We start from the raw sequence: 16,392 nt of genomic DNA on the forward strand, positions 1-16,392 counted from the left end.
ATGGAAGATGACCTTAACTTCTCAGGAGAAAGGTTATCTGTGAAAGACAATAAAGGCTGTCAGTCATAACCCCTTGTGCTCATCCTTTTCTACATGACCTCTTGATTTGACAAGGGGAGGCTTAGCGAAGCCGTGCTAAGTCAATAACATTGGGTCATCTCTCTTCAGGGATCAAGTTCACCAGGACAGATACCTGTCTTCTTTCTTTAGCAGTGTTGGTATTCGAACTCAGGGCCTTGTGCTTGGTAGGCAGGTGCTCTACCACTTGAGCCTCATCTTCAGTCCCCTTTACACTGGTTATTTTTGAGATAGGGCACACGCCTGGGCTGCAGTCTCCCTCTGTTAGGCTTCCTGTCTAGTTAGGATGACAGGCCATGCCTCCATGCCCAGTTCTGTTAAGAAGGGTCACAGGAACTTTTCTGCTTAGGATATCCTCTGAATGATCCTATTAATCTCAGCCTGCCAGCTGGGTACCCGTTCTGTATGGAGCAATCGTGCAGGGTAAAGGGGTAGGGGGGGTATGGCTCTGCTGGCAGGAGGAGGGGCAGGGATAGGACACACACCTTGTTGAGGAGTGGAGTGGGGGGGGGTTGGTAGACAGCAAACTGTCCAGCTGTGTCAGTATTAAATGAGAAGCATCAGTATTTAGGTACCAGCCCTCCTGGCGGGGTTTCTGTGGGAAGATGGTGTCCTGCTGGTCCCTCTGCAGGGTGCTCTGGCACACTTCATGTATGACATGGGCATGAAAACAGGAGGAGCTCCCAGCTTTGAGGCTGTGTTTACAGAAGAAAGGAAATGGCTTTGGGGAGGGAGTGCGGGATGGGGGAGACTGGTCTGATCAGCGGTGTCCTGATCTGATCATCTTGAATTGCTTTGCTTTGGGTTTGTAGTTAGTTTATGCTTTTTATGTTCATTTGAGGCAATTTTCCAAATTAGCGTCTCCATGCCTGGCTGCCAAGGAAGCAGTTTCCTATTTATTCACTCAAACCAGCAGTTTCCTGGAGACAGACTGCCCAGGGAAGAGGGAAAGGAGTCACATGGACTCTGACTTGCAAGTCTGGGTTTCTTTTGCTGTTTACATTGTCCTTACAGATTTGTGTAAGCACAACCTGGCACTGACACCCTCCTCCCTCCTCCCCTTCCCCCATCTCCACCCCCATGCCCCATGGCACTCTCAGTGCTCTGTGGTGGTAGAGACACATTAGTTTGTTCTTGATGCAAGAGCTGATGCTGACTTTGAGGTAAACAGAAAAAGTACCAGAGTACTGTCACACACAGCCCTTCCCAGGTGTGAGACCTTGTACAAGATGGTGTGAGCTTAGACAGTTTCAGTGTCCTATCTGTGGGATTGAGGTGACATATATTTTAATGTCCCATGAATAGTATAAATTACAAGTGACATGTAAATTACATGTAGTGTGTAATGTAGTACACACATGCATAGAAATATGTGAAGTGTTTGGCTCATGGGAGGCCCTGACTAAATGTTAGTGAAATCTCTTTGTAAAGGATCTTTTTTTTTTTGCCAGTCCTGGGCTTGAGCTCAGGGCCTGAGCACTGTCCTTGGGCTTTCTCAAGGCTAGAGCTCTACCACTTGAGCCTCAGCACCACTTCCAGCTTTTTTTTTTTATGTGTGTGGTACCGAGGAATCGAACCCGAGTCTTCGTACATGCTAGGCAAGCATTCTACCACTAGGCCAAACTCTCGGCCTCTGTAAAGGGTCTTTCTAAAGTCATCTTATGGCTATCATCTGTCATCTATCACCTGTTGCTTACCTATCATCTGTTATGTGTCTATAATATCTCTCTGTCACATATCATTCCTAAGTCTCCTCCAACCTCTACCCCAAGTCAATGGGAGCACAGGGGTGGGGTACCGTGTGTCTGGCTTGTTCTGTGCTATCAGTTGCAGCCAGGTTGAGCAGGTATGTACTTGTAGGGCTGTGACGGCATGCTGGCTGGAGAGGCGGGGAGGGCGGGCTCTGCCCGAGTCCTTCACCAAGCAGTCATTCAGCACACTCCTTCTCCCTGGGGGTGTTCGAGCTCACGTGGAATATGAGGTGATGGCCCCTTCACCCAGAGGGCAGGCTGCCCTCACCTGGAGTCCAAAGCCGCTCCTCGGCCTGCGGGAGATGCACGAGGGAGGTGAGAGGATTTCTTGTATGTTCTGGCACCACCATGTGCTTCTCCTGAGGAAGCCACACGTCTTGTTCAAGAGCAGAGCCATGCCAGGAACGTCTCAGTTCTTACAGTCCCCAATGTGGTCTACAAAACCAGGCCAGTGCTCATGGTCTGAGTCTCTTGTCAGCTGCACAGCCAATTATGACAGCTGAGACCATCACATCTGTAATTTATTGAAGGGGAGGCCACTGCCCATTCACAAGCAGGTGTGTGTTCCTGACTGGATCTGTAAAGACCCACTCACCCCACAGAGCCAAGCTGTGCACCCTGTGAACTTTCAAGACCTGGCCTCGGTGACATCGGATGCAACATTGAAATCAGAGAAAAAAACTACTGTCCAGCGGTTTTAACCACCAATACCCATTTATTTAAATGGAAAAAAAACACAAATCTCTGCATTCTATATTTTCCAAAAAGATTTACTATTGAAACAAATACAATATGTGGAACTCTAGCTGCATAATTTCACTACAACAAAGACAACGTGTGACTTCTATTTGCTACAGAAGGATAACTGAAAAGCACAGGGCAAACATAGATTGCATAAGGAAGCGTGTGTGTGTGTGTGTGTGTGTGTGTGTGTACATGTGTGTGCATGGTTAAAACTTTAGTAAGCAACTGCATTAAAATATGCTAAGACACTTACCTTACCCTAGTTTGTGGCAAGCTCTAATCAAAAGCCACAGGTTGTCACTAGTTTTATTCGATAGAAAAATTTGGTGTGAGCTTTAACGGTTCATTTACAGTTCTTCAAGGAGAAGAGAATCTTGTGCAAGCACTGACTTTTCCTGTTTCCATTATGTGCTCACGGAATAAAAGCCAATTACTTTTTATACATAGTGAATATCTTTTATTTTCCGGTTTGTGAATGACGGTGGTTGAGTCACACAAAAGGGTACTTTTTAAAACTACCTGTATTTACTCTATTTTATGCCTGTATATATGAAACCGATAGGGTGGGTGTGTACAATGTCTATACATGTGGGTGTATATGTGTATACAAGATGGTACCTGTTGACTCCTTCCTGTGTCCGTGTGACATAAAGATGTGTGTCATCACACACACACCGAGGAGCGAGAGACCCTCCACCGCCATCCACGCTACCATAAGCACCGGGGACGATGGATTCGGGATGCCACGAGAGATTTCAGCCCTTTTCTTGGCACAGATGGCAAGATTCCTTGCCCTGCACCTCGTCACCTGGGCTCAGGGTCACAGCATTTGGTGGCAGTGGGAACTGGTAGTCCTCATTTGAAAGAGAAAGGCCTTCCTTCTCTGCCCTCCCTGTCTGTGGACCTGCATGGCTGTTTGCTCAGTGCAAAAGCGACCGCTCTATGGCCTGTCCTGGGGCCAAGTGTCTCAGTGAGGGGCTGAAAAGGGCTAGCTGACATCGTGCCTCACCCTCTGTCTAACCTTTCAAAACCAGGCTTCTCCTGAATAGTCTCTCTCTATAAATACCGTGTATATATACATACAGATACTCATACATATACAAATACGAACCCACAGACACAGCTGCATGATGGCAGCACATGAGAAAAAGTAGTCATTGTTCCTGCTTCCAGAAGTTCAAGTTCTCAGTCACGATCCTGAAACATTCACGGGGAAGTGCAGAAGGTTCCATGAAGTAGCGGAAGGGAGATGCTGTCAAAGCTGTGATGAAGTCCGGACTAAATGAAATCATAAAGGAAATGAAAATGCGCAAGGATTGAGGCCTAGTTGTGAAGTTCAATAGCTGTAAACGGCAGTCTTCAGATTTGGATAGACTTTTTCTTTCTTTCGTTTTCCTGTTGCTATGGAAACGGGAGTCAAGCTTCAGATGTCAGGAGTTCTTACAGATCTGAACAGAGAGGGCTCAGAGTTAGATTGGGAATATAACAGCTCAACCCAAAACATGTCCACGAAACCCCAGAGGAATGGTGGACAGGCTGTATCATACACCACATGCCTGTGATGTCACACACTAGTGTGACATTTGAAGCCACAGTAACCCTGATGCTCTGGGTCTCCAGGAGCTGGACTTGGGCTGGGGATGGAGCTTCGTGGTAGAAGACTACATTCAGTCCTTAACACCAACAAACAAATGAACCAAAAACGGACAGCGGTAATGATGCAAAATGTCTCCTTTAAGATTAACAACAGCTATTACTGCTGCTTATGTCATGTGCATTAGCACAGGCATGCTAAATTATGAACAAGCTCACTCTGAAGCTTAGGGACCAATGACTGTAGATACATGTCTGTCTGTCTGTCTATCTATCTATCGGTCATGTATCTAATCTGTTGGCCATCATCTGTACCTACATTCTTCTAGAGATCCATTGGTGTTCAAATATGGCAGATTAAATCTGTATTTTCTTTTTAAAAGCTACATGCACAGTGGCCTAGAACCACACAAACATATATACATATATATGTATATATATACATATATATATATATATATAAAATCAGTTCTAGAGGTAATAAAGTCCTCAGTGAGTCTTACGGGGTTAAAGCCAAGGTGCTGTCAGGGCTGTGTTCCTGTCTTCTCATCCTCTAGAGGCTGCCTGCATGGCTTGGCTAAAGCCTCCTTCTGCCATTTCTTTTTTCTAAGGCAGTATTGGAGCTTGAACTCAGGCATTGTGCTCTGGCTTAGCTTTTCTGTTTCCAGTTGGCACTCTACCACTGGAGACATAGATGAATTCTTCCTCATCTTAAAATCTATCAGAGCGGGCAGTGTCTCCTCTCCCCACCCCTGCTCTCCTCTGTTTCTATCATCACGTCTTCTTAGCACTGGCTCCCCTCGTCCTTGCGTCGGACTTTCTGAAGGAGTCCATCTTACTGGCTAGTCCAGGCCTCCCTTCCTCCCCTCCTGCTTCCATCACCTCTGCACAGGCTATTTTGAGGATGGACATTTCAGGGGTCCCAAGGACCTTTGGCAGAGTGGTGGCCAGGCCATTCAAGTGGAAAAGCTCACAGCTCCTGCTCGCAGCCCCACCTTCAGGCCCCCTGAGAGGGCAGGCGCAGAGGTGGAGACTGGCCCTCGGCTCCACCGTTTTGTCAGCAGGAAGAGCAGCGTTTTAGAATGCCCAGATCCAGTTTCTTCCCGCTGCGTCTATTATAAACACTACTTCATCAATGCTCTTCCATCCCAGGGCCAGATTTCATCAAGCCAGTGTCTACAGTTGCCCCACCAAAGAGCCCTGCTCACATGGAGCAGATGGAGCGGACCTGTCTGCCAGGCTGTGCGAGCTCATGTCTGGCCTGGGTCTGCTGACCTCGGGACTTGGCTCCAGACCCCACCCCTGCCCAGAGCCTCCCACATGTACTTTCCTCACCACATGACAGGCTTTCACTTGTAGCCTGGTTGTAAGACAGGGGTGAAATGTGGAGGATGTTAGAGGAAGCGTGCTGCTCTTAGAGGAAATAATCCTTCCTCCACAGTCCTTGGTCTCACCTGGCTTGGTGCAGTGCCTCCAGTGTCTGCAGTTTGCTAGAGGCCAGCGCAAGGCTTTGGGCTTGGGGGTTGGGGGAGCTGGCCACATCTTTGAGGTGGGGACCACTCTGAAGTGGGCCATTCTGTTGGGCTCCACTTCTTCCCTGTCTCTGTCCACTAGGTGTCACCAATCTCCTCCTCTCAGTGTGATAACAGGAAATATTTCTAGACATTTCCAATGCTTCCTTAAGGTGCAAGTTGGCTAGAATGAGAGAAAACAAAACTTTGGGGGTTGGCTAAAGCCAATTAAACTAGACTGCAGCCCTTTGTTCTTACATTAGAGTCTCCAGTAAATTCAGGCGGCAATGTGGACGGGGCTCCTCCGAGGGAAGCTGGAGGATCACACGAGCTAATCTGTGTCATGTCTGAAAGCTCCATGCAGGACTATTTCAGAGGCCAACTACCAACGTCCATAAAGACATAGCTCTTCAAGGCGCCGTGGCTCCGGTGTGCAGCCTGAGTTGGGGGCCTCTGCACACAGAAGACAGCCCCTTCTATTAGCCTTGTCCTTTGCTGCCCTTTGCCTCTGCCCACAATGCATTTCACAGCACAGTACTGATACACTGTGTATGGAAGGGTCAGGGTGGGGAGGCCATGGTCAGCTGGCTTCACTGGAAGGCACCGAGGGAAATGCTATGCATCTCCCCAAACTGACTGTGACAATAGCTGACAATAGCTTCATCTATGTCATTACTCTCAATGCCATTAGTTTTCTTTCCTGTTTTATATTCTTCTTCTTCTTCTTCTTATTGTTGTTGTTGTTGTTGTTGTTGTTGTGTGTGTGTGTGTGTGTGTGTGTGTGTGTGTGTGCGTGCTAGTAATGGAGCTTGAGTGTAGGACCTAGGTGCTCTTGCTTAGCTTTTTTGCTCTACCAGTTGAGCCACAGCTCCATTTCTGGCTTTTTGCTGCTTAATTGGAGATAAAGAGTCTCATGGACTTTTCTGCTTGAGCTGGCTTTGAACCATGACCTTCAGATCTCAGCTTCTTAGTAGCTAGGATTACCATTTTAATCAGCTACTGAATTCTATCAGAGTACACTACAGGGCCAAACCACTAGGGTCTGGCCATGCAATTTACTCATATCAAATCTACCCTCCTTTTACTTTTCTTTCTTCTTGTAATGCTCTGTTTTCCTACATTGCATGGAGCTTCATACATTGTGACTGTACCATGCTGAAATGTGTGATTTCTGACAACCCACTGATCCATCTCACTGATGCAATCCCCCTTGCCTTCCCTCTCCTCTCATTTCCTCCCCCTTCCCTCCCATTCCTTCTGCTTTCCTCCCCTTCCCTCCTCTCCCCTCCCTTCTCCTCTCTTCCTGTCAGTTCCTCAGGCTCCTAACTCACAATTACATCAGCCAGGCATTTTCCTAAAGGTAAACACCAAGACTCCCAGGTGTTTGAATGCTGGCAGCAAATGTGAATAATAGCTAAGATTAAAACTGGCCGAATATGTCACAAATATGAGCTTTTTGACAAGTTCCTTTTATGCTCACATTTATATTACTCAGCATAATTCATTTGTTTAAAATACTGTTTCATGCCTGTTGAAATTGTTTTAAGATGGTGAGGGAAAGTGATAGGGGGCAATGATCGAATATATTGTATGCCTACACGGAAATGTCACAGTAAAATCTCCTTCAGGGGGCTGGGAGTGTTGCCTAGTGGTAGAGTGCTTGCCTAGCATGCACAAAGCCATGGGCTCGATTCCTCAGTACCACATACATAGAAAAATCTGGCTCAAGTGGTAGAGCTCTAGCCTTGAGAAAGCTCAAGGACAGTGCCCAGGCCCTGAGTTCGTGCCAGGACTGGCAAAAAAAATCTCCTTCACAGAGCTAATACATGCTAGTAAAAGTAAAATAATATTTCACTATAGTCATTACTATTACTTAAAGTTGTGAACTAACAATATACATATTCTTTTTTTGGTACTGAAGTTTGAACTCAGGATCTCAAGTTGACCAAGCAGGTTGTCTACTGCATCCCCAACTTTTTGTGCTGTAGTTATTTTTCAGCTGATGTCTTCTGGGTTTGGCCAGGGAGATCATCTCAGACTGTGATCCTCCCATTTCTGCTTCTCTTGAATGTGGGATTATAGACAAGTGCTGCCATATCTGGCCATACATATATATTTTCTACCCTTACAGAGGCACAGTAACTACTGTAACCTTATAAGAGATTATTTTGCATGATGCAGAGAAAAAAACAGATGCCTGGTAGACCAGTTAGCCCACCAGGGCACATTACTATTAGGTCAACTTCAGCAGCATTGATAGACATTTTGTTTGTCAATTGCTTCGCAGAAGAACAAAGAGCCTGTGTACAACTTTTCAGCTTAGCTGGCAGATCTCATGCCTTTACACATTATTTGGATGATTTTTTGGGTACATGCTAGATGTTCTATCATGTAGACATAAACTGAAGGTGAATGGTCCTCTAGGATACATTTTCTTGGGAGGATAGGTGGCGTGAAGCTCATTCTTACATTCACACAGCACTGGATGCAGAGCAACTTACAGGCTCCGCTGAGGAGCAGGAGGAGCAGGAGCGAGGAGAGGCTGAGGCGTGGGGTGCCTGCAGCATTGCAGTCCACTTTGGAGTTCTTACAGGAGCACACGTGAACCCTGAGGTCGGTGATGTTCGTCAGCGGGGGCTTCCCTGAATCTGTCACCATGATGGGCAGGTTGTAGTTTGCTTTGTTCAGGTTCTGAAGCAGGCTCACCAGGGCGTGCGTGTCTGGAAGGCAAGGAGACCCACGTGAGAGAGGAGAAGAGCTGTCTCTGGCCCACAGCAGGCCCTGCGTTTTAATTTACAATTCGGAGAGCAAGAACATGGAGAGATAATATGGCTTCAGTTCCTTGGTGGCAGTAGCCATGGTGGCTGCATGTAGCTGGTGGCAGCTTTAGGGACAGTGGCAAGATGGAGACTTTTTCTCATCGAAGCTTCCACGGCTCAGTGCTGTTGCAATGATTTTCTAGAGACTCACTGTTGTGAAGATTAGTAACTACCAAGATCTTTTGCTCTTACCTAGCTGCCTATCAAACCATCTCAATACAGGGTCTCACTGAATGTAGACCAACCAGGACTCCAACAGACCATTTAGCTCATGCTGGCCTCAAACTTAAGATCCTCCTATCTCAGCCTCCACAGTGCAGAGACAACTGGAATGCCTCACCATGCCCTTAGCATCTAGAAGTGGATGTGAAAGTCCCTGTGCTCAGAAGCTCTGCAGGACCACTGGTTGTCATGGAGATAGTTGTGCATTCTAGGTTTCTGCCTGTCCTTAGTCCATAGCTATTTGAATGAGAATCTTCAACACAGAGACTGGCTCTTCAAGCTCCCCTGTGCGCTCTCTGCTCCCATGGTGTGTGTGTGTGTGTGTGTGTGTGTGTGTGTGTGTGTGTGTGTGTTGGTTCTGGGGCTTTATGTCAGAGGCCTTGAGTGCTGTCTCTGTGCTATTGTGTTCAAGGCTAGTATTATGCCACTTGAGCCACAGTTCCATTTCTGGCCTTTTTTTTAAGAGTCTTGCTGATGCCCAGGCTGGCTTTGAACCACAATCCTTAGATCTCAGCCTCATGTGTAGCTAGGATGATAGGTGTGAGCCACTGGCATCTGGTAGGCTTTTTAAAAATGGCTCCTTTCTAAGGGTATCAATGTATGTGAAGTAATGCACATATTCTATCTGGTGAATATAATGTAACCCTTCTATTAATTACAATAAAAATATATATGAAAAAATGGCTCCTTTCTGGTAATAAGTATTGAGAAAGCCTTTTGAGTTTAGAAGGCATTCATCTACCACATAAAATCACGAGGAAAAACAGGAGTGTGATAAAGTTGAAAATAAACTCCCCAGAACAGTCCTCTGTACCAGGAGGTAACTGGAATGACTACTGTTCTAGGTAGTGAGGCCAACTCTAGGGATATTTCCCTTGTCTCCTTTACATCAAGGACAGACTCCTGGACGAGGAACTCCCATCCAGAAAGAACAGATGATGATCATCGAAAGCAACAAATAAAACACAATCCCCTGGAACAAGGGGAAAGGCTGTTTTAATTAAAAATTATTGGTGTAACAGAATTCATTCTTTAAAAAGCAATAAACTAGGCAAACAAGCAAATAGAATCAATAACAAGAGACAGGCACTAATAAAAGAAGGTATGAGACAGGGCTGAGAAGATAAGCAGGAGAGTTTTGCTTTTAGTGGGGAATTCTATGCACACTTGCACAATACAGTTTTCTAAATGTGAGAAAATGGATAGTCCCCCTCCCCCCCGAAAACTACCACTGAGGCGAAGAGTGAGCTCCATAGCTGAGCAGGGGAAGCCCGTGACTGGGAGCAGACTGCATTCTAAGGCGCTGATGGGAGGTGTTTCTCCTTTTTCCCCGGGATGACAAAGGGAACACTGAGAGGAATGTCTGAGAATGGAGGACACCTCATTCCTAATAAGGCGGCCGATCAATATTGGGTCAAGGTTTGAATTCCACCTGTCCAGGCGGAAGGGTGGGGAGAAAGACACAACGTTCGCAATTTTCATCTAGGAGAAGATCAAAACCCATGATGAAAATGGTCACCATCGGGGTGGGTCAGGTGGAAGGAGGCAGCATAAAGTGGAAGATTAGAGGCTGAAGACTTTGCACAGCTTCTTGTGCCATTGGCTTTCGTGTTTGGAGGGCAGGCCGAGCAGGGGGGACCTCGCCAGTGTGCAGGCGGGGGAGGGGGCGGTGTTAATGGAAGTGGCTCCCCTGCCTCTGGAAGAGGAGACAACTGGGCCAAGAAACACTTTGGGGGAGGGGAGGCAGACAGATCCTTTAGCTCTCGAGGGCTGAAGACTGGAGTGGTTGTCCAAGATTCTGTGTAAGTGAATGTTCTGTGCAAGACAGTTACAGATAATCTGTGGAGTTTAACTGAATGCAACCGGAAGAAGAAGAACAAAGAGCCATCTTGTGACTGGATGCTGTGGTCTGGAGACCACAGAAGATTCATGAGGATCCAGCAGTCCCCAGGACACAGACATAGCATGTCCAGTAGAGGGTGGACCAGGAACTGAATAGTAGAGGGAGAAGAGGAAACGTACAGGTTTGTGGTTTCCACTGGGCCGGGAGCATGGCCTAGAGGTAGAGTGCTCGCCTAGCCTTGGATTCCTCAGTGCCACATATACAGAAAAAGCTGGAAGTGGTGCTATGGCTCAAGTGGTAGAAAGCTCAAGGACGGTGCCCAGGCCCTGAGTTCAAGGCCCAGGACTGGCAAAAAACAAACAAAACAAAACAAAACAAAAAAAACAAAGTGGCTTCCAGGTCTAGCTATGGTTTTTAGGCCATGCCTGTAATGCTGGCTATTTGATTGGGAAGGTCGTGGGTTGAGGCCAGCCTGCACAGAAAACTTTTTGAGACTCTTTCTCAGTGGATAGCTGGGTTTGGTGGCACACAGCTGCTATCCTAGCTCCGTGGGAGGGTGGGATCAAGAAGATGGTGTGTCCAGGCCACATTAGGCTGGGAATTCTGTGAGACTCCATCTTGATAGAAGGGTGTGGTGGTGCACAGTTGGCATCCTAGCTCAGACAAGAAGCCTGGCACAGGTAGATCCCAGTCCAGGCCAGCAGCCAGGCAGGAAACGAAAACCTATCTGAAAACATGCCGGCACCAAAACGGGCTGGAGTTGTGGCTCAGTGGAACAGTGCCTGCCTAGTAAGTAGGAGGCCCTGAAATTACTCCTCACGGAGCGGGAGAGATATTCAAAGCTGGGCATAGTGCTGCATGCCTATAATGCCAGCACTTTGGAAGCTAAGGCAGAAGGATGGGGAGCTCAGGTGACAGAGCGGGAGCCCATCTCAACCCTCCGCTTCCTTCTCCAGAAGAAGAGGGATGAGGCTCTTGGTTAGGTCCACCTAGGGGATTCATCTGCCCAGAGGAAGCTGGTTGGTACTTGCTCGCTGTGGGATGGCGCGGACAGTGGGAGGGAGGAAGGGAGGGAGGGAGGGAAGGAAGAGGAAAGGCAGTCATGGCAGGAGGTCCAGGGCAGACTCACTGTTGATCTTGGAGATCTTCCAGACCTTGTCAGGGACGCCCTGCTTATGGATCTCGAACTTGAAGGGGTCTGTATTGGGGTGAAGATCCTTGTCCGACGCCCCCAAAATGACCACACTGAGGTTTCTGGCGTCATCACAGACTTCTGCCACGGTGGGGTAGAGGAGCGGGGCGTTGTCATTCACGTCTTCCAGGGTGATCAGCAGAGTTCCTGTGCCAGTAGCTGGCGGGTTGCCTGCAGGACGGGAAAGTGTGGATGAGTGCAGGGGGAGGTCATCCTCCCAGCCCTGTGCCCACGCTCACGTGCAAGCTGGACTTGCTCTCACAGATCGCTTTATTTTGGTGCCAGTCCTGGGGCTTGAACTCAGGAACTAGGTGCTGTCCCTGTGGTTTTTCTTATTTTTTTTTTTTCCTCAAGGCTAGCCACTTGAGCCACAGCTTCACTTCCCACCCATTTTTGGTGGTTTAATGGAGGTAAGAGTCTCATGGGCTTTCCTGGCCCTGCTGGCTTCAGTCTCAGCCTCTTGAGTAGCTAGGGTCACAGGTATGAACCACCAGCCCCTGTTTTTAACAGTTTGCATTTTTGTATGGGGTTTAGTGTCTTACCAGGCTTTTCGTTTTGCTTGAGACAAAGTCTTATTATGTAACCCAGGATGGCCTCAAACTCACAACCCTCCCACCACAGCTTCTCCAGGTCCCAAGCCATGCCAGCTTCTAATTTTTAATTTAAAAAAGTTAGAGCTGTGTTTGTAGGTCACAGATAGCAAGCATGCATATTGACTTTATCCTGATAAGTCAATGTACCAGCCAAATTATAGTTCTGTACAATATTCTCCATGTTGGGTTGACTTTTTCAGCTGTGAAGGCACGAGTGTACCCCAACACTCCACTCCATCCCCACACACTGCTTTTCATGTTCATTCAGTGCAATGTTCAGTAGCTATGCAGGGCACCCCACACTTGGTTTGGGGTCTCCAATGCCAAGATGCTTTTGAAACATGTACCCCAGGTGAGAATGCAGGACACCGGACAGGCAGAGCCCTGTGAAGAAGACTAGGGGAGATGAGTTGGAGGAGGGTTAAGTGTGTGAGGTGAAGGGACCAGGGGCAAAAGAAACAATGTTCTCATTGTCTTTTGGGGGGAGGAAGTTTCCATCAGAGGGTAGAAAGGAGTATAGGGGAAAGCACAGAACTCCCTTCCCCCTAGGAGTGAGAATGGATTGGAGGAAATGTAAATGTATCATCACCTAAAGAAGGTTTCAGTGCAAACCTTCAAATAAAGATCTACAGAAAATAGAAATGTGTCTGGGTGCAAGATCTCATCAGATGGATGGTTGTTTGTCCTCCCCCCCCTTTTTTAGGTCCAAGATTGGGTCTCAAACTCGGTACCTGTCACCTCTGTGCATTGATTAGTGCTCTACCGACTGAGCCCCAGAATGTCTGTTTCTACCGGTGGCACAGCACCAACTTCTGTTAGAGCAAGCACTCCAAAGCAAATGCATAATGGCTTTGAAGTTGGTTTTGTCATTGCCAGCTCTAGTCATCTGGCTGAATTTCTCTATTGAAAAATTATTTTTCTCTTTTTATTGAACTAATTGAATATCTGAGAAGAATCCATTATGTGTATTTTTTTCCCCTACCCTGAATACATTATGAAGTGAAGTCATTTGGGAGAATGGATGGGAAGACATTACCAGCATCTGAAATATGGCCAGAAGAATTGGCCTTTCGTGGACTTAATTATAGTTCTGTCTTCAATTTCCCATGTGTTATTCTCAGGCCAGCTGGTGATGTCTTTCTCTGAAGTCAGCAAAATGAGCTTGGTTTCTTGGGTGGTGGGAAAAAATGGCAGGAAGCAAAAAAAAAAAAAATCTCCTGAGCAAAGCTTCTCTTAGTTTATGCATCCTGATGGTGGTCCCATCTAAAGTCCCACGTTGTAATGACTGGTGGGTGACAGTGGCTCACACCTGTCATCCCAGCTACTCAGGAGGCCGAGATCTGAGGATGGGGGTTCAAAGCCAGCCTGGGCCGCACACTCCACCATCTCGTTGACCAGAAATGGAGCGGTGGCTTTTCAGCACTTTTAAACTTCCTGTTTCCATTTGCTAGCTGAACTGATGGTTCTTGGTTGAGATGGAGGTTCTGATCCAGGGGAAATGACTCAGAGGACAGGGGTTGTCCGCCGTGGAGGCCTGAGAGGGACAGAGGTGCTCTGAAGAACCCACCTTTCACAGGGTCTCCTGGCATTGCTTTCTTTTCTTTCTTTCTTTTTGGTCCAAAACCAGTACTTGAACTCAGTACCTGAGGCTTTGGCTCATTGGCTAGCACTCCACCCTCCTGGTATTGCTTTGATTTCATTCGGACTGAGGAGGGGTGAGAAGCAGGGCCAGGTTTTCTTGGTCTTTTTTCATCTCTGGAATTTTTACTTGACTCAGAGTCTTGATCAAATGGTATTTTCACATAGCCCCAAAGCTATGGAGCTTTATCTTCCAGGTTGCGTTATTCTGAAACGATTTGACTGTTCATCTAAGCTGTGCACCTTGTTAGTAATAGACACAGCCAGAAACGGGGGATGATTCTAATTAAAAAAACGTATATGTGTTTGGAAAAGGATTAACAAGGAATATATTAAAACCCAAGTGGTGATTATCTCTCCAGGCAATTAACATTAAAATAACACCTTTCTGTATTTTTCATTTTCCTTACAATAACCATAATTGCAATAATAATCACAAAGACAATATTAAATCCAAAAGTTATATAAGGATTAAAAATAATGTTTTCTGTTCTCCCTCCCTCCCTCCCTCCCTCCCTCCCTCCCTCCCTCCCTCCCTCCCTCCCTCTCTCCCTCCCTCCCTCTCTTCCTTCCTTCCTTCCTTCCTTCCTTCCTTCCTTCCTTCCTCTCTACCTTTCCATCTTTCTTTCTTTAGATGAGAGAAAGAAGCAGCAGCTAGGCACCAATGGTTCACATCTGCAATCCTAGCTCCTTTAGAGGCTGAGATGTGAGGATCAAGGTTTGAACTCAGCTCTGGCAGGAATGTCTGTGAGTCTCTTATCTGCAATCAACTAGCAAAAAGCTGGAAGTGGAGCTGTGGCTGAGTGGTAGAGTTCTAGCCTGGACATAGAAAGGTAAGGCCTTGAGCTCAAGCCCCAGTACCAGTACCAACTAAAGCAGAGAGAAAAGGGGAGGGGAGAGGAGAAAGAAGGGAATAGGAAGGTCTCTCTGAGCTCCTTGGAGTCTGGGCGCCAGGATGTCCCTGAGTGCTGGGACCTCACTGGCTGTATCTGTGTTGGAGGCCATCCTCCCGTCACCTGGGTATTGGGGACCGATTGTGGGGTCAGTGACCTTGGGACCGATTGTGGGGTCAGTGACCTTGGACCCACACACCTGGGGAGCATCCATGCAGAGGCACGGTGAGAGAGATGAGGGGCGATGCAGGAAGCTGGAGGCCTGAGTCCAGGGAGACAATGGGAGGAGTCGTGTCCAGATTCGGCCCCGCAGGATGGCTGGGCTGTGAGGCTGCGTGTGAGTGGGCTCACGGCTGTCTCCCCAGTTCCGTGTTTCTGTTGAGCCTTCAGTGGTGCCGGGAGCACGTGAAGGTCAGAGGTTTTGCTGAGCTCTAGCCTGGCCTTTGTCTTTGTGGAGATGAGCAGCCTTCTGGGTGACGGTGTCCTTTTTATTATTTTGTTTATCCCTTGTGTTCCGCTTAGCCTGCCTCCCAGAATACTAATGCCTTACAAATCATCTTCATGTGTCTCCTAAGCCTGGAACCCCATTGGTTTTAATTCATAAGCATTTTTATTGCTTTGTTAATAGAGATCTTGATAATTTCATTTTAGGGAGCATATCTGTTGAAAAAAAATTAATGGCAAACCAAACAAAATATAACCTGGTAGAAAAATAAGTTTACAAAACGTAGAGCCAGGATTCTGTGTGCAACATTTGGTGGGGAATGACATGACTCTCCACGTGATCTGGACTTAAAATTCTCTTAGGAGATCCTGTAATCTGAGGCTCAACTGTTGGTTTACATTCACCTTTAATTTGGCTTTCTAGGATTTTGTTCGGCTTTGATTTTGCTGATTTAGAAGGGAATAGAAAATGGGAAGGATTGATCGGGATGCCAGGTTTAAACGTGGCAGGTCCATCTTCCTTCAGTCAGGAGTCATTTTCTGGGCCTCTTGCCCTCTGCCTGGCTGGGAAAGCACCAAAGTCAGGTTCTGGTGGCAGCATTGGCCTGCTTCTGGGAACTGAGAGACAGGAGCGCGCTCACACAGCAGAAACAGGGCAAGACTCTACCTGGGCACCAATCCAGGCGGCGGGGAGGTGGCATTCCAGGGCGCTGGGTAGTGGGCAGGCTGGCTGGCTGTTTTGTGAGAAGTTCAAAGGCTGTTAACTGGGGGGGGGGGAGGATACGGGGGGTACAGGTATGCAGGCGGGGAGCCTCGAGGCCAGGACAGGGTGAGAGCTGCAGTCAGGGCAGCCAGGACCCCAAGGATACAGAGGGCTCTGAGGCCTTTCTTTGCCTTAGCAAAATGCCCAGATCACCACTGGGGAGACGCCAAGGGCGACTGTCTGTCTCAGACACTGAAATTTTCCCCTGAAAACCCATCCCCGGCAGCTCCTCCTGCAGATGGTTTTGTAAGGAGACGTCTGGATAGTCAGCCCGCTCACACAGGGTGGGGAGGGAGAGCTCAGCCAGT

At 47.5% G+C, this 16,392-nt stretch overlaps 1 protein-coding gene across 1 annotated transcript in view; it reads right to left on the minus strand.

Moving 5' to 3' along the window:
* Window positions 1–3,727: 3,727 nt before the first annotated feature.
* The window catches only part of Cdh13 (cadherin 13), a 674,883-nt gene continuing 662,218 nt past the window's right edge, over window positions 3,728–16,392 (minus strand). The window contains exons 12-15 of the mRNA XM_090356987.1: window positions 11,691–11,924; window positions 8,179–8,397; window positions 5,621–5,708; window positions 3,728–3,851 (exon numbers count right to left, since the gene is read on the minus strand). Coding sequence (XP_090213113.1) covers window positions 3,728–3,851; window positions 5,621–5,708; window positions 8,179–8,397; window positions 11,691–11,924 — 665 coding nt within the window. The remainder of the gene's footprint in view (window positions 3,852–5,620; window positions 5,709–8,178; window positions 8,398–11,690; window positions 11,925–16,392) is intronic.

The sequence above is a fragment of the Megascapheus bottae genome, chromosome 24 (assembly GCF_031878675.1).
Source record: "Megascapheus bottae isolate mThoBot1 chromosome 24, mThoBot2.hap1, whole genome shotgun sequence".
Classification (NCBI taxonomy): domain Eukaryota; kingdom Metazoa; phylum Chordata; class Mammalia; order Rodentia; family Geomyidae; genus Megascapheus; species Megascapheus bottae.